Raw genomic sequence first — 23,028 nt, 5'->3', positions numbered from 1 at the left:
ATATATAAATATATATAAAATATAATAATTATATTTTATGTTCATTATTTTCCTGCACCTTTTTTGGTGATTTTTTTTTCTTCAACTTTAAAATGCACACATTTAATTTTTTAGCCTGTAAATCACAGTTTTATTTATTTCTCTATAATTTATTATAGATTTAAAATGTAAATGTTTAAATATAAAGTTTAAATTTAAGTTCTTATGTTTTATATTTACTGTTTTATGTTTTATATTTTATAAAATCTTAATTTTAACAGGTAACTAATTGTATTACAATAATGAATTTGTTCTGATCAATTAGTACACTGGTTTCCTATATTATGTATACATATAAATGAACATAAAACATAATTTACATACTATATACCAAAAAAAATGATATGTTGTCACCGTTTTTTTTTTTTTTTAAAGTTTACTTGTATAACACTTTTTAGGGATAGTAAAATTGTCATTTTAACTGGTAACTGATTATACTACAATAATAATTAATTTGTTCTAATACTAATTAGTAGACTGGTTTTCTATATAATTTATATACATATAAATGAACATACAGCATGATTTATATATAATATACAAAATAATAAATTATATGTTGTCACCGTTTTTTGTGATTTTTAACTGAACTTTAAAATGCACACATTTAATTTTTTAGGCCTGGAAATCATAGTTTTCTTATTCCATAATTACCTCAATTTTATGTTGGATTTTTATATATATACATATAACTCATAAGTTATATATATGGGTGTTTCATAAAAGTTTATAGGTTATTTACAGGGAAAACCTGAACAGTACATTCCTGCAAAAACCCGTCTGATATCCAATCTAATCGTAATTGGCAATCCGTTCGCACAGCAACAGGTGTGCGTCTGCATCTGCGCGGGGCCTTCATCATTTTGCAGCATTTGTGCGCATGGGAATGGAGGAGTGTCAGCGCGCATCATTTCATATGTTGCGTAGTCGCGAGCTCGTGCGCGAGCTCAATAAGCACCGCACTGGGTGCGCGCGCGTGCCGTGACAGTCGCCATTTTATTTTGAAAAATCCAAACCGAACCGAGGGAGAAAGCGACCTTTTATCCGTCAAGATCAGAACGAAGAAATACGACGAAAATGATCATCCGCACGTAATTTTTCCAAGATCGAGGTAACGCGTCTTCTCGCCGCGATAGCGTTTTCGGTACAATCTCACAAATCGCTCAAATTATGAATTGGTTATCATATGTTGTCTGCTCGGCTAATTTAACGGTAGCTCGTTAGCGTGTAGCTAACCTAGGTGTTTTTAACGGCCAAAAAGTCTTAAAAACCCAACCAACCCTGCGCGTACTGCTACGATTGCCTTTAACGGCCCATAACGGTTCGGTGGATGAAATCATTAATATGAATTATGAAAATATAATTATGACTAAGACTTGTGTGGTGAGCGCTATTGCTACATGGAGTGATTTAGACAGCGAGTTTGTTGCCTTGCTCGGTTACTCCAACCACATAAATGTGTTGATTGAGGCCCGGGCCACAGCAGTGCAGCTGTTTGCAACCTGCATGGCTGCTAATGTTCATCAACACTGCTTTACTTTCGCCTACACGTATGCTAATAGTTTTAACTCGAATATCAGTGCGTTTAATGCGCATTTACACATGAGTAACATGTTCGGTTGCCAGATATTAGCCATATTCGTTCTAAAACTGTATGATATGAACGCGTTTGCTTACATTTTGTACTTGCAGGAGCTCACAGCGGCATGAAGATGCACTAAAACTCGTACGTTTCTAAAATTAATGCCCAAAACAAACCAGCAGGCTGGTTCCTGTCAGCCAACGATGCCCCAGATGAGCATGTCGCACAGCTTTCGGGAACAGGCTAACGCTCGTCACCGTTTGAAACAATGAGGTTTAGGCTGTTAGCTTAGCCTAGCTGTTAGGAAGTTCTGATTTAGCACGGCTGCTATTGAATTTGACACAACTGGCTGTTAAAAGGATATCGAGAATTCTTGTCGAGATAATACAGTAGTTTACCTGTTAAATCTCTATCCGAAGAGCTGTTCAAATCATAATTAGGTGGATATTAATAAATTAGGAGCAACTTGGATGGAAGATGAGTTAGCACTAGGAATGCTGATATGCTAACGGTGTTGTCCACAGCCAAACTGGGAGTGTTTGATCGTTTGAAGTCAAGTTGTTGTTGTTGTTAGAAGCTGTTTTGTGAAAATAACACTAAAGTTACATATTAGTCATGCAGGTTATTCTTTGCTTAAATTATTAAATGTTTTCACCAGTCATAACGTTACCTGTTTTTTTTTTGCTTTTTTTTTTTACGCGACTAGTGTTCGAAGCTGAACCTGTAACGTTACGTTTGTTATATAGCTTAAAAACTGCCTGTAAGAATAATTTAACTACTTATTTTGTTTTATTTAATCATTTAGACTACATTTTTCAAGAAAGCTGCTTCAGCAGGTAAATATAAAGACGCTTGCATGTTGTGGAAATCACTTGTGATCTTATTACATTTCAAAACGTCACTTTAAACACTTGTTTTCTCATAAATGTACTTACAAGCCATTGACTGCCTTAATGTATCAGCAGCCACACGTTCTAAAGGTTTATTTACTCTTGTTTGTGCGACCCTTCAACTTTAGTCAAGGCCTGTGAGAGTCTGAGTGGGTATGACTTCCGGTTTGCAGCGGTACCGTTCAGTTCCCCTCAGTGCGTTAAAAATAAAACAAACTGACTCGAATTATGGAAATGGAGATTTGTAAGCTTTCAGACATCTAAATTGGTGCAGTTTACTGTTGCGTTACATTACACAGTGATTTAATAAATTAGTATGTTGAAGGTTTTTAAAGGAACAGTTCATCAAAAATGAAAAATGTAATTTACTCGCCCTCATGTTGTTCCAAACCTGCACAGGTGTGTCCTATAAAGTATGCATCATTTTTAGTAGGTAATAATGTAGTGTTCACTCTTAAGTCTATTTCAGATATCCGAGTGACATTTATTTAACCGAAAAACAAAGTGTGAAACGATGGATATTTCATGTAGTCAACTGTTGGAGTGTTTCTTATGTAATGAAAGATGAGGGGCCACCAGAATCTCTCATAAGATTCGTAGACTACATGGTTGAGTAGATAGTGGATACTATATATAGAGCATAATTGGCACATAAGATGTCTAGATAGATGTTGGTGACTAAATGGTTTTGGTTGATCTATTATATGGAGAGAAAACATAGCATTCCATAACAAATAATGACAATTTTTGTTTTTGGGTCTGTTATTTCTTCAAAGTGTGTTGTGGAATACTTGTTGCATGATTTACTTTGATTTGCTCTTTCTAATCGTTGTAATCATTGTTTGTCCAGATGTTACACTAAGAATTGCACTGAAGGACGTTACTTGGAATCAGCATCAACCCAGAGACTCTGCTTGTTGGACACCGGACACTTTTCACACCTTTTGGGGGGGGGGGACCGACAGAAGTAACCTATCACTGAAGTGACTAAAGGGGAATAATGGTGATTTTGCGCCGGGCTCGGCCGCCTGCTTCCGCCCCAACCAGCAATGAATCTTGACTCGCTCTCGCTGGCTTTGTCTCAAATCAGCTACCTGGTGGACAATTTAACTAAGAAAAACTACAGAGCCAGCCAGCAGGAAATACAACACGTGAGTGTTTTGGTGTCGTTAAATATGCTTAGATCTCTAAATTTCAGGTACTGACAATTTGATGCATCACTTTTTCTCAGATTGTGAATCGTCACGGCCCTGAGGCAGACCGGCATTTATTACGCTGTCTCTTTTCCCATGTGGATTTCAGTGGCGATGGTAAAAGCAGTGGGAAAGATTTCCACCAGGTAATAAACCTAGCTTCTGCTTTAAAATTTAAGACTTCTAATTCGAAACTAAAGTTTGTTCGTTTCAAAATGTGCTTTAATGTGTTGTTTCCCATCTCTTAATTGCTTTAGACACAGTTTCTGATTCAGGAGTGTGTGTCTCTTATTACGAAACCAAATTTTATTTCAACGCTTTGCTACGCCATTGACAATCCCCTGCACTATCAAAAGGTGTGTTGATCTGCCTTTCAAATTATTTAGCCTTTTTGTATTCAATTTAGCAGTTTTGTGATCAAGTGCTTGTTTGAGTTCATTGTTTGTGTATCTGTTTGTTTGTAGAGTTTGAAACCATCACCTCATTTATTTACTCAGCTGAGTAAAGTTCTTAAGCTAAGCAAGGTTCAGGAGGTAGGCACAGTGTTTTCCAGTATATTCCAGAAATCAAAGATTTATTGTGAGAATGGCAGTTTAAAAATGTCCCTGCTTTCACTAGGTGATTTTTGGCCTTGCTCTGCTGAACTCCAGCAACGCAGACCTTCGAGGGTTTGGTGAGTCTTCACTTCCTGACTCTTACTTCATTTTCAGTTTCACTTCTGCAGCATCAGATTCTCTGCAAAGGCTTTTGGCTCAAATCCCGGTTGCTTTCTTTCGCAGCTGCTCAATTTGTGAAGCAGAAGCTCCCTGACCTCCTCCGCTCATACGTGGACGCGGACCTCGGAGGGAATCAGGAAGGTGGCTTCCAGGACATTGCCATAGAGGTTCTGCATCTGCTCCTCTCCCATCTTCTGTTCGGTCAGAAGGGCTCGAGCGGAGTCGGGCAAGAGCAGATTGACGCGTTCCTCAAAACACTGTGCAGAGGTTAGTGGAAAAATCCACTAAATTACTTGTTTGGCACATTCTCCCAATGGGAAGTGGTTCTCATGCTGTGCTCTAGAGTCATTTAGTCCTATGTTTTTGTTTGTGTCCCAGATTTCCCGCAGGAGCGCTGTCCTGTGGTGCTCGCACCACTGCTGTACCCTGACAAACGGGACATTCTCATGGACAGGATCCTGCCAGACTCTGGAGAATTAAACAAGACCATGATGGAGAGTTCTCTTGCTGACTTCATGCAAGAAGTTGGCTATGGCTTTTGTGCAAGGTATTAACAGCTTGCATTGAGGGGAAAAAAGCACCCAAAATTCAAATTCCATTGGATTGGATTCTTGTTGGCATGAATGTGGTCAATGGGTTTTACTATTGATGCTCTTCATTTAAAAGGATGTCCATGCATTTATTGATTTTATTGTGCATTTTCACAGTCTTGATGAGTGCAGGAACATAATCCTGCAGTATGGGGTCCGAGAGGTGACAGCCAGTCAGGTGGCCAGAGTGCTGGGCATGATGGCCCGCACTCACTCTGGGCTGTCCGATGGCATCGGCCTACAGGTATGTTCGAAGTTTGAGTTAAAGAAGTTCACTTCCGGAACAAAAATTTACAGATAATTTGCTCAACCCCATGTCATCCAAGATGTATGTGCGTTTCTTTGTTCAGTCAATAAGGAATTGTTTCTTGGGGGGGAGAGAATCAGGAATTATCTCCATATAATGAACTTCAATGCTGCCCCCAACTTCCAAAATGTAGTTTAAATGCAGCTTCAAATGGCTCTAAATGCTCCTGGGCTGGGATCGTTTAAAGCCCTTTGAAGCTGCACTTAAACTGCATTTTGAAAGCTCAAACTTGGGGTCACCATTGAAGTCCACTATATGGAGAAAATTCCTGAAATGTTTTTCTCAAACATAATTTCTTATTGACTGAAGAAAGAAAAATATGAACGTCTTGGATGATAAGGGAGTGAGTAAATTCTGTAAATGTTTGTTCTGGAGGTGGATTTTTCCTTTAAAGGATCAGCTAGGGAATGTGAACAGGTTTGAATAACTGGTTTGTCTCTTTATCTGTAGACCATCTCAAATCCGGTGGGCGGTGGGATCTGGAGCGATGGGAAGGACAAGAGTGACGGCTCTCAGGCCCACACCTGGAATGTTGAAGTTCTAATTGATGTGGTCAAAGAAGTGGTAATGCTCTTTGTTTTAGATGCACCACCAATCAAATGTTCGTTAGCTGACCAGAACTCAGTTTAACTCTGCTTGTTTTTCTCAGAACCCCAATCTGAATTTCAAAGAGGTGACCTATGAGCTAGACCACCCTGGCTTTCTTATCCGGGACAGTAAGGGGCTTCAGATAGTGGTCTATGGGATCCAGAGGGGTCTGGGAATGGAGGTGTTCCCAGTGGATCTCATCTACAGACCTTGGAAGCATGCAGAAGGACAGGTAGTCTTGAGTGACACCAAATCAGATTAAACTAATTTGTCTAGAACTTTGCCTTGGAAATGAAGTAGCATATTGAAGTCCTGCTCTTTTGTGTTGTCTAGCTGTCATTCATCCAGCACTCGCTGATGAGTCCTGAAGTTTTCTGCTTTGCTGACTATCCCTGTCATACGGTTGCCATTGACATCCTGAAGGCCCCACCTGAGGATGACAACAGAGAAATAGCCACATGGTAAGTCTTAACCAGTTTAAGACTAGTTTTTCCAAAAATTGTCTATGTCCACCTTTTTTCTTCCTGTGAGAGTGGGCACGGTCATTTGTAAATTTTATGAGTGTTAAATGTATTATATGTATTACATGTATTATCTTAATTACAAGAACACTGGTTTGTAGTGCAAACTGTTTTACTGTTTACTACACATTGCTATACTAATGAACCAGAAGTCTTACCCATAAGCTGAGGAAAAGGGTGGATATTTTATATCTTCTCTTTTTGCTTTGGTCAACAGGAAGAGCTTGGACCTTGTGGAGAGCCTCTTGCGCCTTTCTGAAGTTGGGCATTACGAACAGGTGAAGCAGCTCTTCAGCTTCCCTATCAAGCACTGCCCAGACATGCTAGTGTTGGCGCTGCTGCAGATCAGCACCTCCTGGCACACCCTGCGTCATGAGCTCATCTCCACCCTCATGCCCATCTTCCTGGGCAACCACCCCAACTCTGCCATCATCTTGCACTATGCCTGGCATGGACAGGTGGGTGTATTTGACATTGTTTGAAGAGAAGCAAAGTTCTGTTGTGGTGTCACTGTGTATTAATATAGGCCTGGGTTATGTTTCCAGGGCCAGTCCCCCTCCATCCGCCAGCTCATCATGCACTCTATGGCCGAGTGGTACATGAGAGGAGAGCAGTACGACCAGGCCAAGCTATCTCGCATCCTGGATGTGGCTCAGGACTTGAAGGTATTGGTCTCCTGCTGCCATGAGGAGTAGATAATAGGGTTGGGGAAAAAAAAAAAAAAAAAAAAAACTCTTTTTGAATGCTTTTGTTTTTGTGCATTGCAGTCTCTATCGATGCTGCTGAATGGTACTCCATTTGCCTTTGTTATTGACCTTGCTGCACTTGCCTCTCGCCGTGAATACCTCAAACTTGACAAATGGCTCACTGACAAAATACGAGAGCACGGGGTAAGTGTACGTTGATATTTCAATTATTTTTTACAATTATTTATTGAAAATGTACTCACCCCCGTGTCATCCAAGTTCATGTCTGTCTTCAGTCAAAAAGAAATTAAGGTTTTTGAGGAAAACATTCTAAGTTGTTTTTTTTTTTTCCATATAGTGGACTTTAATAGGGACCAACGGGTTGAAGGTCTAAATTGCAGTTTCAGTGCAGCTTTCAAAGGGCTCTGCATGATTCCAGCCAAGGAATAAGGGTCTTGTCTAGCAAAGTGGAAATTAAAAAAAAAATGTTTAGGCCTTTGAGGCCTTTGAAGCAATTTGGGCCTTTTCCCCATTGCAGTCCACAATATGGAGAAAAATCCTGGAATGTTTTCCTCAAAAACCTTCTTTGAAACTGAAGACAGACATGAACATCTTGGATGGCATGGGGGGTGTGTAAATAAGCAGAAAATTGATTCTGGAGTTTTTTTTTTTAAAGGGGTCCCATTATGCTCTATTACAAATTCTTGATTTTGTTTTGGGGGTGTACTAGAACATGCTCTCATGCTTGTTGGTTCGAAAAATGCATTTATTTTTCAGATAATTTACATTACAATACCTTTTTTCCCCAGCCTGGCACAAATGGCTCAATTAGTTCTGGGTTTGAAGACCCGCCTTCCAAAAAACGAAATGTTGTGATTGGTTAGCTGTCCCAGTACATTATGATTGGCAAACAGCTTAGATGGTGTTTGTGTTGCCACACCCCTTGCCAAAGCAGCAAGTTCCGCCTGCTTCGTTATAGTTAAAGATATTAAGGTATAGTTGATGCTGCAGTGGTGTTGGGTCCTATCGTCAGCCTGCAACATTGCCGATACATGATATTATCGTACTAATTTAATTATTTTCTTTCTTGGTTTCATTGCCTGAAACCAGCTCCAGCATAAGGCTAAAATCATTTTCAGTCAATTTTTAATTAATTAATTTGTATTTAACATGACGACAATTAAATAAAAATGTTGTTACTAATTATAATGTTTACATTTCCTATTATCAAAAAACATCATCACTGATTAGCCTAGCCTAGTCTAGTGCAAGTTTATGCATTTTCAAAAAACACTTGGGTTATAAGTGAGGCTATCTACACTGTATGATAAATAAATCTCTTACCACACGTCTGCCGCGCGTTAAGGCTCTGATGTACAGATGCTTGTTTATTCCAGCCGCGCCTCGGCATGTATTTTGACCCCCTTATACTGCACGCGGCTGCTGGAGCTGATCGCGGCCACTCTAGTTAATGCTCGTTTATACCAGCCATGCCGCAGCTCATTGAAGCGTCCCAGAAGCTAATCCCCCACCTCGTCCCTTCCCACCCCCCAACCATTCGCATGTCCGTAGATGGGATTTATTTTAATGATATGCTAATGGGCCGCGTTGTGACATCATAACACCCGGAAAACAACGCTGTAGTCCAAAGGAGCCGTTTGTTGTAATTCTTGAACCGGGATTTTTAAAAGACAAAATATCTCCCTTTGGAGTGGACTTTGAGATTTTGAACTTTGTAGATCTTTTTTTTTTTTTTTTTTTTTTTTTTTTTTTTTTTTTTAATGCCCAAACATACAATTCAGAAAGTATAATAGAACCCCTTTAATCTGTAATAAAGACTTTTGGATGGTAGTGTATCTTGAATTCGAAGCAAATGTTAATGAACACTGACACATCCTGTGTTTCTCTATTAGGAGCCGTTTATCCAGGCGTGTGTCACGTTCCTGAAGAGACGCTGTCCCTCCATCATGGGTGGTTTGGCCCCTGAGAAAGACCAGCCAAAAAGTGCTCAACTTCCTCCTGAAACACTGGCTACCATGCTTGCATGTCTGCAGTCTTGTGCTGGGTACGTACGTAGACTTTGCGCATGTTGAAGCATTTTAAGAACATCCTTGGGTTGAAGTTAAACTGTTTTGTTGGCTTCTTTGAGCAGGAGTGTGTCTCAAGAGCTATCAGAGACAATCTTGACCATGGTGGCCAACTGTAGCAATGTGATGAACAAGGCCCGGCAGCCGCCACCAGGAGTCTTGCCAAAGGGACGAGCTCCCAGCACCAGCAGCTTAGATGCTATCTCACCTGTGCAGGTAATTGTGGGCCTTACCTACTGAATGAAAGCTTAAAGATCGGCTGAACTGTATATTTTGATGGTGTATTCAAATCTGCATTTCTGTATTTCAGATGGACCCTCTTTCTGCGATGGGCTCTTTGAGTCTAGGTGTCTCGTCCACCTCTCACACCCCGAGCATGCAAGGATTCCCCAGCCTGCAGGGCTCTGCCTTCAGCAACCCCCAGTCCCCAGCCAAAGCCTTCTCAAACCTGCCCAACCCAAACCCCAGCACAGCTTTCCCAGGAATCACGGTCCCAGGTACTGTGAGACCTAGTGAGGCTCTACTGCTGTTTTTTAGTTTATTTATTTGTGAATGCATTGCAAATTTTTTTGAATTGCATCTCTAGGTCCTCTGAGCACAAGCTTGACTGGGATTGGCTCAGGTTTGGGCATGCCTGCCGTCAGCAGTGATCCCTTTGGCACCAGGAAGATGAGCACACCGGGGTTGAACCCGCCCACCTTCCAGCAGAGTAAGATGAAGGCCTGTAAGTGGTGGTGTGGCTGAAAGAGTGCCAGGCGCCTCAAGCTGTATTTCCTCTCAAAATTGGCACTCAGTGCCTTATAAAAGTCCTTTTGACACCTATTTCAGAGTCTTTTATCACTGAGCCAAAAATGTCAATAGAACATAAGAGGAAATACAGGTCAGTCTACATTACTGCAAGATGTTCTTGGCAACCAGTTTGGATCCGTGTATATAATAGTTTTCTTCCATCTGACATGTGAAGGAAATCAAACTGTTTGCCTGGAACGTCTGAATATGTGCTTTAGTCAGTCTTTTTTTTACAAATTAAGTGATTTTTAAATGCATAAAGTGCTGTAACTTTTTTTTTTTTTTTTTTTTTTTTCTTTTTTTTCCCCCCCTCCCTCTTTTGTTATAGCTGACCTCTCTCAGGTGTGGCCCGAGGCAAACCAGCACTTTAGTAAGGAGATAGACGATGAGGCAAACAGCTACTTCCAGCGCATCTACAACCATCCGCCGCACCCCACAATGTCTGTGGATGAGGTGAGACTGCCGGAAGTAACTTTAGAATGTTGCTTTTACTCATTCCCAATACCTCAATGCTAATTTCTCAGGTACAGCTTTTGAATTCATAGTGATTAATTCAATGCAGGTGCTGGAAATGCTGCAGAGATTTAAGGACTCGAACATCAAGCGGGAACGGGAAGTTTTTAACTGCATGCTGCGGAATCTGTTCGAGGAGTACCGATTCTTTCCTCAGTATCCGGACAAAGAGCTGCACATCACTGCTTGCCTCTTTGGGGGGATCATTGAGAAAGGCCTGGTGACGTACATGGCGCTGGGCTTGGCCTTACGATATGTCCTGGAAGCCTTGCGCAAACCTTTCGGATCAAAGATGTATTACTTTGGGATCGCTGCACTAGATAGATTTAAAAATAGGTACTGTCAGTAGTCTTGCTTTTTCACTTTTACATCTTTTGATGAATTTCCTTTTAAATCTGAACCACTCTCTTCCTCAGACTGAAGGACTATCCCCAATACTGTCAGCACTTGGCATCAATAGCCCATTTCTTGCAGTTTCCGCACCATTTACAAGAGGTAACCTAGTTTTAAATTTAATTCTGGTCATGCCCACAGCGTTTTCCTGTAATATCTCTCTCTGTGCTAGTTTGTTAAACTTTCAGCTGAATAAGTTTTCTGTTGTATGTTGACTGTCTGTAGTATATAGAGTACGGTCAGCAGTCCAGAGACCCTCCTGTGAAGATGCAAGGCTCCATTACCACCCCTGGCAGCCTGGCTTTAGCCCAGGCTCAAGCTCAATCTCAGACCCCCAAAGCCCCCCAACCTGGCCAAGCCAGCACCTTAGTGACCACAGCAACCACAACTACCACTGCTGCCAAAACCACCACCATCACGAGACCTACAGCTGTCGGACCGAAGAAGGACGTGCCAGTGAGTGCACATAGTCACTGTTCCATTAATGTAATCTTCTGAAATGCCATTGGTCTAAGATCGACTCATCTCTGGTATCTGATGTTTTAAATTCTTCCACAGCCGTCAATCAACACAACAAACATTGACACTTTGCTGGTGGCCACAGACCAGACTGAAAGGATTGTTGAGCCCCCAGAGAATGTTCAGGAGAAGATTGCATTCATCTTCAACAACTTGTCCCAATCAAACATGTCCCAAAAGGTAGGTTGTTCTTACAGTCTGTTTCTTGTGTATCATAGGTTTAAGCTTTTACCTCATAAGTCATTGCTTCCTGGTTTTTTTGAAGGTGGAGGAGCTGAAAGAGACTGTGAAAGAAGAATTCATGCCCTGGGTCTCTCAGTACCTGGTTATGAAGCGTGTCAGCATTGAGCCCAACTTCCACAGCTTGTATTCAAACTTTCTGGACACACTGAAAAACCCAGAGTTTGTCAAGATGGTTCTCAATGAGACCTACAGAAACATCAAGGTAACATTCTTTAATATAACATGACTAAAGTCATACATCCAAGGTATACTTACATTATGATAACTTAATGTTCCCCCATTGTGTTGTTTGTAGGTCCTTCTTACCTCTGATAAGGCAGCTGCTAACTTCTCAGATCGATCCCTGCTGAAGAATTTGGGTCACTGGCTTGGAATGATCACCTTAGCTAAAAACAAACCAATTCTTTACACAGTGAGTTGAAATTTCCATCACCTTAGCTTGAAATGTTTATAGAAGGATCCGATTCTTTATTCACACTTGCTGTGTGACTACATTAATGTTTTGTTCTCTTACAGGACCTGGAGCTGAAATCTCTCTTGCTGGAGGCTTATGTGAAAGGCCAACAGGAGTTACTGTATGTCGTCCCCTTTGTGGCCAAAGTCTTGGAATCAAGTCTACGGAGTGTGGTAATAATCATGCTATTTTCTCTCCCAATTTTGTTGTCAGGTGTTGAGTGTGGGCCAGTTTTGCAAAAACAGTTGAGGTCATAAGTTTGCATACACTTGCAGAATCAGCAAAATGTTAATTTTACCAAAATAAGAGGGATCATATAAAATGCAAGATACCCCGTTCAAAAGATTACATATGCTTGATGTGTGTGGTGTTACCTAAATGATCCACAGCTGTTTTTGTTTAGTGATAGTTCATGAGTCCCTTGTTAATAGTTATCTGCCTGCTATTCTTCAGAAAAATCCTTCAGGTACCACAAATTCATAGTTTTTTTTCCAGCATTTTTGTGTACTTAAACCCTTTCCAACAATGACTATGATTTGGAAATCCATCTTTTCACCCGTAGGACAATTGAGGGACTCACATGCAACTATTATTACAGAAGGTTCAAATGGTCACTGATGCTCCAGAAGGAGAAACGATGTGTTAAGAGCCTGGGGGAAACTTTTGGAATTTGAAGATCAGGATAAATGTAATTTTTTTTTTTTTTTTTTTTTTTTTTTTTTGCTTCTGGGAAACATGCAAGTATCTTTAGTACAGCCATTGTTGGAAAAGGTTCAAATACACACAAATGCGGAAAAAACAAAGAATTTGTGGGACCTGAAAGATTTTTCTGAAGATCAGCAGACGGTCACTAAACAAAAACACAATTGTGGATCATTCAGGTAACAACAGAGTACTAAGAAACAAGCGTATGTAAACTTTTGAACAGGGTCATTTTTATGAATTCAGCTATGTTTCTCTTGTGGACTTTATGTAAATATCTTTTATGCGAAATATCTTATTCAGGTCAGTACTAAATAAAAAATAACTTTCATTTTGTATGGTCCCTCTTATTTTGGTAAAATTAACATTTTGCAGATTCTGCAAAGGTGTATGTAAATTTGATTTATTTATTTTTTTTATTTATTTATTTATTTTTTTTAAACAAATGGTGCCCTGTTTTGTAGATCTTCAGACCGCAGAACCCTTGGACCATGGGCATCATGAATGTACTGGCTGAGCTCCACCAGGAACATGACTTAAAGGTCAGTTGCTTTTGTTGACTCTAAACTTATGGTACATAACCTTCCACTGAGATGTGTTTTCACTAAGTCCCACAAATCACTCTTCACAGCTTAATCTTAAGTTTGAGATTGAGGTGCTTTGCAAGAACCTGTCTTTGGACATCAGTGAGCTGAAACCAGGAAATCTACTGAGAGACAAAGAGAAGCTGAAGAACTTAGAGGAGCAGCTCTCTGCACCAAAGAAAGAGACCAAGCCTCCCGAAGAGATGCTGCCTATAGTTACAACAGGTATTACACTACAACAGGCATTTTGTCAGTTGCATGTTCTTTTCCGTAATTTTCCCGTTTAACCAGAAGTAGATTCTGTACCGTTTACAGCTGCACCCTCGGCCCCGGCCACCACCACGACCTGTACGGCAACTGGGCCACCCACACCACAGTTCAGCTACCATGACATCAATGTGTACGCCCTGGCTGGCTTGGCCCCACACATCAACATCAATGTTAACGTAAGTCTCGCACTCTACCAAGACAAACTTTTTTTTTTTTTTTTTCTTAACTAACTTATTTTAAAATATTTAAATGTGCTGCTTTACTTTTTGTGTAGATCCCACTGCTACAGGCCCACCCTCAGCTGAAGCAGTGCGTGAGACCAGCAATTGAGCGTGCTGTACAGGAACTGGTGCACCCTGTGGTGGACCGATCCATCAAGATCGCCATGACCACCTGCGAGCAGATAGTCAGGAAGGATTTTGCCCTAGACTCTGAGGAGTCTCACATGCGCGTGGCCGCCCACCACATGATGCGTAACCTGACCGCCGGCATGGCCATGATCACCTGCAGAGAGCCTCTGCTCATGAGCATCGCCACCAATCTGAAGAACAGCTTTGCTGCAGCCCTTAGGGTAGGAAAATGTTTTCGGCTCAATCCTGATGCACAAAATCAATTCATTTTCAGCATTTTGAATCTGAGCGTGTCCATTGCAGGCTCCCACACCTCAGCAGAGAGAGATGATGGAAGAGGCAGCTGCTCGTATTGCACAGGACAACTGTGAGCTTGCTTGTTGCTTTATCCAGAAGACAGCAGTGGAGAAAGCTGGACCTGAGATGGACAAGAGGCTGGCAACTGTGAGTCCCTGCGCAGCTGCTTGTCATCTAGCATGATCACACAGCCAAAAACAAGTCTGATTTGGACAATTTCTCTTTCTTGCAGGAATTCGAGCTGAGGAAGCATGCTCGCCAAGAAGGCCGTCGCTACTGTGACCCGATGGTGCTCACCTATCAAGCTGAGCGTATGCCAGAGCAGATCAGACTGAAGGTGAGAGCTCTTTCCAAATTTCTCATCAGGTTGATGGTGTACAACGTTTGATTCTGACTTGCTTCTCTTTCTAGGTCGGTGGAGTGGATCCTAAACAGCTGGCTGTTTATGAGGAGTTCGCCCGAAATGTTCCAGGCTTCCTACCCAGTAATGACCTGTCTCAGCCCACTGGTTTCCTTGCCCAACCAATGAAGGTACAGAACCTTCAAGAATCATGCTTGAAGAGATTGTTTGGTTTTTACATGGGTTAGGTAACTTAAAGGTTCTCTTTTCTGCATTACAGCAACAGGCATGGCCCACTGATGATGTGGCTCACATCTACGATAAGTGCATTTCAGACCTGGAGCAGCACTTGCATGCAATTCCACCTGCACTGGCCATGAACCCACAGACCCAGGCCATACGCAGCCTTCTGGAGGCCGTTGTCATGGCTAGGAACTCCCGTGATGGCATCGCTGCCCTTGGCCTTTTGCAAAAGGTTAGAACTTGGTGGACTACCCTTTATGGTGGTGGTGTTCAGTTTTGCTCACTGTTCTGCAGAGTTTAGCTTCAATCCTAACACCACCTGGTCTTCATCAACCAAAATGTTCAGGCAGATGTTTCAGACCTAAACTCTGGATGTGATAACGATCTCAGCTTAAATCTAACAAATCTTCTTGCTTACTCTCAGGCTGTCGAGGGTCTGCTGGATGCCACCAGTGGCGCTGATACTGATCTTTTGCTAAGCTACAGGGAGTGCCATCTACTGGTGCTGAAAGCCCTACAGGATGGTCGTGCTTACGGCCCACAGTGGTGCAACAAACAAATCACCAGGCCAGTACTACAAATGTGGTGTAAACTTGCTTGTCCAAAGCATAGATGGGTCTCGAAGGTCCTAACCTTTTCTTCTACGCCCCTGCAGATGCCTGATTGAGTGCAGAGATGAATATAAATACAACGTTGAGGCTGTGGAGCTCCTCATCAGAAACCACCTGGTCAACATGCAGCAGTATGACTTACACCTGGCTCAGGTGAGGAGACGGTGTCTAGGACTTAAAAGGAAACTGTTGTAAATGAGTTCATGAGATACTTACACCTGTCTCTTTTCAGTCCATGGAGAACGGGCTCAACTACATGGCCGTGGCATTCGCCATGCAGCTGGTGAAGCTCCTGCTGGTTGACGAACGCAGCGTGAGTCACATCACTGAGGCAGATCTCTTCCACACCATTGAGACGCTGATGAGGACCAATGCTCACTCCAGAGCCAATGCTCCTGAAGGGTAAGACAACCATTTATGTTGCTAGTCCTTCAACTGAATGTCTGTTTAGTAACTAAAAAACTAAGTAACCTGGATTTACTTTTGCGGGACCCCTAGTTTGCCCCAGCTGATGGATGTTGTCCGCTCCAATTACGAGGCCATGATCGATCGTCACCATGGTGGGCCAAACTTCATGATGCACTCTGGTATCTCTCAAGCCTCCGAGTATGATGACCCACCAGGCCTTAGAGAGAAGGCAGAGTACCTGCTGAGGGAATGGGTCAACCTGTACCATTCAGCTGCTGCAGGCAGAGACAGCACCAAGGCCTTCTCTGCATTCGTTGGCCAGGTTAGCAGTAACACTCAAGTCCCAAATTGGTTCCTCTCAAAGTTAGAATTGATCTGCATTACTTCCTTCTGTAACACTTGGCTTGTTCTTGCAGATGCACCAGCAGGGCATCCTGAAGACCGATGACCTGATCACTCGCTTCTTCCGGTTGTGCACAGAAATGTGCGTGGAAATCAGTTACCGGGCTCAAGCCGAACAGCAGCACCCGACCACCAGCCCCGCCATCATCAGGGCCAAGTGCTACCACAACCTGGATGCTTTTGTTAGGCTCATTGCGCTTCTTGTCAAACACTCCGGAGAGGCCACCAACACGGTTACCAAAATCAACCTGCTCAACAAGGTTGGAATGCTTACAATGGTTAGATGTAATTTACTGTTGGCTTTAATCAACATCTCCAAAAATAAAAAAAAAACGCAACAATGCTAATTTTCTTGTCATGATGCAGGTTCTGGGCATTGTGGTGGGTGTGTTGATCCAGGATCACGATGTGAGGCAGACAGAGTTCCAGCAGCTTCCATACCACAGAATCTTCATCATGCTTCTGCTGGAGCTTAACGCACCAGAGCATGTGCTGGAGACCATCAACTTCCAGACCCTCACTGCCTTCTGGTAAGCACATGGATTTAGTTTTAAAGAAGTTCACTTCCAGAACAAAAGTTTACCGATAATTTACTCACCCCCCTTGTCACCGTAGATGTTCATGTCTGTCTTCAGAAATTGTTTCTTGAGGAAAAACATTTAAGGAATGTTCTCCATATAGTGGACTTTTATGGTGCCCTTGAGTTTGAACTTCCAAAATGCAGTTTAAATGCAGCTTCAAAGGGTTCTAAACAATCCCAGCCTGAGGAAGAAGGGCCTTAGACTGTGTCAGTACTTCTGCAGTGATAAAGAATAATTTTGAAGTTGGAGGAGAAAATGAATTGGGGAATATTTCCACCTACCTTAACTGTATTGACCCGGATTACACGGACTACGCATGCACATCGCAGAGCTAGACAAGACAGGATTTGAGGTTAAAAGGCATATAAATTGTAAATTGTTTCAGAAAATAATCGGTTGTTTTGCTAAATAAGACCCTTTTTCCTTGGGCTGGGATTGTTTAGAGCCCTTTGAGGCTGCATTTAAAACGCATTTTTGGAAGTTCAAACTCGTGGGCACCATAGAAGTCCACTATATGGGGAGAATTCCTGAAATGTCTTCCTCAAACAATTTCTATATGATTGAAGAAAGACAAACATGAACATCTTGGCTAACCAGGGGGTGAGCAAATTATCTGTAAAGTTTTGTTCTGGTAGTGAACGTCACCTTTAAGGTGCTGTCACACTTGTTGCATTTACCAGTAGAAACCTGCTAGGTTGAGAAAAGAACAACACTGCAGACAACAGTGTTCAGGTCGTGTTCGCACTGTAAATATTTTTACAAAGCTTTTTAAAAATTCCAGGTAGCTGGTGTTTCGTATGCATTTTATACACTTGCATTACTGGTAGTTCCGATAGAGCTGTTTTAGACCCTACTCTGAAGTAGGAGCTAATTTAGTTCCCCCAAGCGGAGTTCTTAGAATTAAATGCGTTCTTAGTTCCTGCTGCGCAAACGCCAAAAAGAGAAAACTTTCCAATATTTCTATGAACTATGAAAATGTGTGAAACCTCCTAATGTGATGGTGATCAGTCTTTGAGTATTAAAGGACATTTTCTCTTTTCAGCAACACCTTCCACATCCTAAGGCCGACTAAAGCACCCGGATTTGTCTATGCTTGGCTGGAGCTCATCTCGCACCGCATCTTCATTGCCAGGATGCTTGCGCATACCCCACAACAGAAGGTCTGTATCTGCAACATGTTATGTCCAATCTAGGAGGGCCACTTCCTGCAATGTTTTTCTGACCGTAATTAAACTCCTGAACCAGCCTATCAAAGTCTTTAGGATCATTGGAAACTTCCAGGCAGTTGTGTTGGAGTTAACTTTACAGGAAAGTGGCCCTTGAACAGGATTGGACAGGATTTATGTCCATCCACATCTCATTTACAGTCAATCGCTGACTACCTTTTTTGCCTTAAACATTTTGTCTCGCAGGGTTGGCCAATGTATGCCCAGCTGCTGATTGACTTGTTCAAGTATCTTGCACCCTTCCTAAGGAATGTTGAGCTCAACAAACCTATGCAAATTCTCTACAAGGTATGAACGTTCTTGCCTTCAGAAGCCTGTCTAGTGGTTCCTCGGATCAGTTTGTGACCTTGCACTTTCTTTCTCTATTTTCCAAGGGAACACTTCGTGTGCTGCTTGTCCTGCTACATGACTTCCCAGAATTCCTGTGCGACTACCATTATGGCTTCTGCGACGTCATCCCACCCAACTGCATCCAGCTGAGGAATCTGATCCTGAGTGCCTTCCCCCGCAACATGAGGCTTCCAGACCCCTTCACCCCTAATCTGAAGGTAGAGAGTTTCACGTACAACATTCAACATCAGATGTGATGCATTATGGTTTAGTATGCAGTTGTAACTTCAACTGTGTGTTCACCAGGTGGATATGCTGAGTGAGATCAACATCGCTCCCCGCATCCTCACGAACTTCACCGGTGTGATGCCGTCCCAGTTTAAGAAGGATCTTGACTCCTACCTCAAGACCCGTTCTCCTGTCACCTTCCTCTCTGAGCTGCGCAGCAACCTGCAGGTAGGGGGCGCCACTCTGCATCACAAGAGTTCACAACACACTCTAATTTGATGCTTTTTTGCAAGTCTGAAACATGTTGATTTGATTCCAAACTCCAAATGTATGTTTTCATACCTCTAGGTGTCTAACGAGCCAGGCAACCGCTACAACATTCAGCTGATCAACGCGTTGGTGCTGTACGTTGGAACCCAGGCCATCGCCCACATTCACAACAAGGGTAGCACTCCCTCCATGAGCACCATCACTCACTCGGCTCACATGGACATCTTCCAGAACCTCGCAGTCGATCTAGACACTGAGGGTAAGATGCAAAATAATAAATTTTTTAACCCCACCTCCCCCCTTCCAATCTACGTTTGGTTCACATTGTGATTTTGTTTTTGTCCCCTCAGGCCGCTATCTGTTCCTGAATGCGATAGCCAATCAGTTGCGTTATCCAAACAGCCACACACACTACTTCAGCTGTACCATGCTGTATCTGTTTGCCGAGGCCAACGCTGAAGCCATTCAAGAGCAGATCACCAGGTAGGGTTTATATCTAAACTATAGTCATTTATAAGAACGAATGCGATTTGTATGGATACTAGCCTTTTTAACATCTTACATTTTCAATCTTTGATCAACCAACTCAAAACAGGCTCTCTGAATTTAGTCATTTTTAATAGCTAAATTAAGAATTCAGGAATGTTTTATGGTCCCATTAGTCAATGTTAATGCATAATTAAAATGAACTAATTGTGAGCTATTAATTTGTTACAGTATGTATTAATCTTTAATTTTGTTAGCTGCTAAAAGGTCTGTTAGGTCTATTATTTAGGGCCCTGTGATTTCCACAATGCGGAGAAAACAGACAATCGCGGAATCCAGTCATAAAAATAGAATTTACTGTATAACATGGAATGTCATGGAATTTGCCCATTTTTGGATAAATCTAAAGTAGCTCGGTACACTTAAATCGAAACCTGATAATGCACCTGTCAAAATAAAAGTTTGGTTTAATTTGAAGAAACTGCAGCAGCATTACTAAACGTAATGATAGTACTAGTACTACTACTACTTAAATTATTAAAACATTTTAAGGAATGTTTACCAGAAAAATGTAAATACACAATACAGTATTTCTGGTAAATAAATGCAATAATAAATATATTTTTAAAAAAAAAAAAAAAAAAAAAAAAAAACACAATTAGACATGCTTTTTGATATCTTTTAATTTAACCATTTAAAAAAAAAAGTTTAGAAAAAGTAAAAAAAAAAAAAAAAAAAAAAAAAAGATTTTATAAATAATAATAAATTAAATTCTTTATAAGTTCAATCAATTAGGCATGCTTTTTTATTTATTTAAAAAAAAATTAACCATTACAACAGAATCTAGGAAAAAATAAAATGTAATCCAGGAAACTTTAAAACAAGCTGAATTTGCAGAAAAAATAAAACTGATTTTATAAATAATAATAATAATAAATAATAATAATAATAATAATAAACTTAATTCTTTATAAATTCAATTAATTAGACATGCTTTTTTATTTTTTAACTCTTACAACAGTATTACGACAAGTCTAGAATTTAAATTTAAAACTGGAATAAATGTAGTCTAGAAAGATTAAAACTGAAAAACAATTTGGAAAAAAAAAATAAAACTGATTTTTATAAAGGTTTTTTTATATATATTCAATAAATTAGATGAGTTTTTGTTTGTTTGTTTTTTTGTTTTTTAATTAATTTAGCCAGTACAACTAGAAAAATGAAAACGGAAAAAAAATGTAATCCAGAAAAATGGAATTTGGGAAGTTTTCATTACAATTAGATTTAGTAACTTGTCATTTTTAATTTTGATCTTATTAGTGTTTTAGTTTTGTTCTTTTAATACATCGTTAAACAATTAAAATGTGAATGTTGCATGGCAACTAGCTCAAAGTGTTTAATTTAATTTCAGTTCATGTGTATTTTCAAATGACACTTTTGTATAACTATAACCCTGGCTAACTCATGTGTCTTGCAGGGTCCTGCTGGAGAGGCTGATTGTGAACAGACCGCACCCGTGGGGTCTGCTCATCACTTTCATTGAGCTGATCAAGAACCCTGCCTTTAAGTTCTGGAGCCATGATTTTGTGCACTGTGCCCCAGAGATCGAGAAGTAAGGGAGCCAACATGAGACAAACGCATGTTTCTGCATTTTCAAAATGGAAGAACTGCAGTGTCACCAATGTTTTTGTGTGTGTGTGCAGGTTGTTCCAGTCGGTGGCTCAGTGCTGCATGGGGCAGAAGCAGGCCCAGCAGGTGATGGAGGGAACAGGTGCCAGTTAGGCTGCAGGAACTGCTCCTGTGCCCAGAGAGAGAGAGAGCGAGAGGGCTCTCAGTCTCCCCAACCCTTAATTTGCCCAACCAACACCCCGCACGTCTGATCGACACACAGCCGGCACTGGATTCCCGCTCGCCTTCCACCGGGCGGCATCTGACCTGAGGAGTTACTTTTTTGGTTTTCTTTTTTTCTCCCTCTACAAGTTAAAAATGTTCAATGTAAATATTAAAAAGGGACATTTAAGAGCAGATTTTGAGTAATTTTTTGTCAAAGGTGAGGCACACGCTTGAGCACATTTCACTCCTTGCTTTTTGGCTTCCCCCTAACTCTCCATAAATTATTTTTTTGCCTTCAAGATGGATTGACTTTTGTTTGGAAGCTTGGTAGTGGCTAAGGAAGCTGTCTTGTTTTATTTCTTTTTTTTTTTTTTTTTTTTTTTTTTTTTTTTTTTTTTTGAGGTTTGGTTTTTAACGGGAGAACTATCAGTGTGGTGAGCTGATAGGATCGGACCGATGTCCTGGACTGCAGGGGGGGTCACTAGTTTGCACCTGTGAGGAAACAAATCTTGGGTTGGAGGTTCTCCCTGGCACTTGTACAATTGTGGAAATATTCAGAAATTTGTTGGTAAATTGGATCTTCGGAGTTTGTACAAAGATTCAACTTGCAGAACAAAAAGGACCAATACAGCTCATTTTGTAAGGATTTCGAATGTTTTGTAAATGTATTGGTCCGCGTGTTGTATTTTGTAGTACTTTGTAGTTGCCTTTAGTTCCGCTACTTATTTCCTGTATGTATGCATTCTGTAGTTACCGCATTAAACACTTGAACTGCACCTTTGCCTGCTTGTCGTTTCATTTGCATTTGTTAATGTTTGCATTTGTTGAATTCATATGGTTGAACTTTACCAATTTCTGTCCCTTAAAGTGACAACTTTTTTTGTGTGTCACCTACCATTCAGATGGAGAAACAAGATGTGAATTTCATATGAATTTTGTTTGCAGATTAATTTTTCAGTCGAACACTGTTCAAGTCCTCTTGGAAAGCTCAAAGGGTACAAGTGATTTTGGTTGATTAAAACAGGTTAGCTGGATGCTTTCCATGTACTAACAAATGCTAAGCTTTTTGAGACCATACTGAAAAGGGTGCAAATTTGTGTGTAGCTGATGCTTTATCTTAAACTACATTTATTGTCAGAAGCAAGTCTTACACTTTCATAGATTAAAAAAAAAAAAAAAATTACGTTTAAAATCCTTTGTGGTTAGACTTGACAGTAACATAACGTACAGTTTTGTGTATTTTTGTGACTTTGGGGCCCTCTGCAGTTATGTGTTATCGTTGCCAAGTCTGCAGTTTTTCCACAGAACTGGGATACTTAAACATTGTTGCTGTGGGTTGTTTTTTTTTATATCCATGGGTTGAAGTGACTCCAATAACCTGATATTTAGCCTCTGGAATATGAATTTTACCAGGGGAACCTGCCAAAAAAATGTTTTTTACCCCCTGGAGTGCAATTTTTTTTTTTTTCCAGAGGACCCCCTCCGAAATGTGATTAAGCTAGTTTTGAGCAGGAATTGGGTTGGTTTTGTTGTAAAAACCTGGCAACTTTGGTCATAAATAGCATCACATTTACAGTGTGTACACTGCAACGTTGTTGCTATGGGTTGAACTGACCCCGATAACATGATTTTTGGCTCCTCTAATGCCAATTTTACCAGGGGAACCCCACCAAAAACATATGCAATTTTTACTGGGGGATCCCCTTCAAAACAGGGTTGGGCTAGTTTTGAGTAAGAATTGGTTGGGTTTTGTTGTG

The 23,028-nt window shown here is 40.9% G+C and overlaps 1 protein-coding gene across 6 annotated transcripts; it reads left to right on the top strand.

Annotated features, from left to right (window-relative positions):
* Positions 1-948: 948 nt before the first annotated feature.
* cnot1 (CCR4-NOT transcription complex, subunit 1) lies at positions 949-22,047 on the top strand. 6 transcript variants are annotated; one of them, XM_051099338.1, is made up of 49 exons: positions 949-1,150; positions 3,362-3,662; positions 3,743-3,850; positions 3,962-4,060; positions 4,169-4,237; positions 4,323-4,377; positions 4,484-4,687; positions 4,799-4,967; positions 5,128-5,254; positions 5,768-5,881; positions 5,967-6,137; positions 6,239-6,366; positions 6,644-6,884; positions 6,972-7,091; positions 7,194-7,322; positions 9,026-9,177; positions 9,265-9,415; positions 9,510-9,696; positions 9,786-9,908; positions 10,317-10,441; positions 10,551-10,837; positions 10,918-10,996; positions 11,120-11,350; positions 11,453-11,593; positions 11,679-11,858; positions 11,952-12,068; positions 12,173-12,283; positions 13,277-13,354; positions 13,444-13,621; positions 13,712-13,842; positions 13,941-14,237; positions 14,320-14,460; positions 14,546-14,650; positions 14,725-14,844; positions 14,934-15,128; positions 15,321-15,463; positions 15,552-15,660; positions 15,740-15,909; positions 16,006-16,237; positions 16,332-16,595; positions 16,684-16,847; positions 17,941-18,058; positions 18,311-18,412; positions 18,499-18,672; positions 18,761-18,910; positions 19,031-19,211; positions 19,303-19,435; positions 20,916-21,050; positions 21,142-22,047. In XM_051099338.1, the coding sequence occupies exons 2-49, from the start codon at positions 3,561-3,563 to the stop codon at positions 21,218-21,220; spliced, it is 7,119 nt and encodes a 2,372-aa protein (XP_050955295.1). In that variant the 5' UTR covers positions 949-1,150; positions 3,362-3,560; the 3' UTR covers positions 21,221-22,047. The 6 variants fall into 6 exon arrangements, with proteins under 6 accessions (XP_050955295.1, XP_050955293.1, XP_050955298.1 ...); XM_051099336.1 differs by having other exon boundaries at positions 13,694-13,842; XM_051099341.1 differs by having other exon boundaries at positions 950-1,150; positions 7,194-7,316; positions 16,332-16,577.
* Positions 22,048-23,028: the final 981 nt, after the last annotated feature.

This window comes from Labeo rohita, chromosome 25 (genome assembly GCF_022985175.1).
Source record: "Labeo rohita strain BAU-BD-2019 chromosome 25, IGBB_LRoh.1.0, whole genome shotgun sequence".
NCBI lineage: Eukaryota > Metazoa > Chordata > Actinopteri > Cypriniformes > Cyprinidae > Labeo > Labeo rohita.
Note: the sequence above shows the minus strand (reverse complement) of the source record. Positions and strands in the feature narration are given on the sequence as shown.

What these genes read in the sequence shown, in the direction of transcription:
- cnot1 (XM_051099336.1), top strand. Translation starts at nt 3,561, where the DNA reads ATGAATCTTGACTCGCTCTCGCTGGCTTTGTCTCAAATCAGCTACCTG. An exon ending in CAGACCCTCACTGCCTTCTG is followed by an intron (nt 16,848 to 17,940) that starts GTAAGCACATGG and finishes TTCTCTTTTCAG; the next exon opens with CAACACCTTCCACATCCTAA. An exon ending in TGTGCCCCAGAGATCGAGAA is followed by an intron (nt 21,051 to 21,141) that starts GTAAGGGAGCCA and finishes GTGTGTGTGCAG; the next exon opens with GTTGTTCCAGTCGGTGGCTC.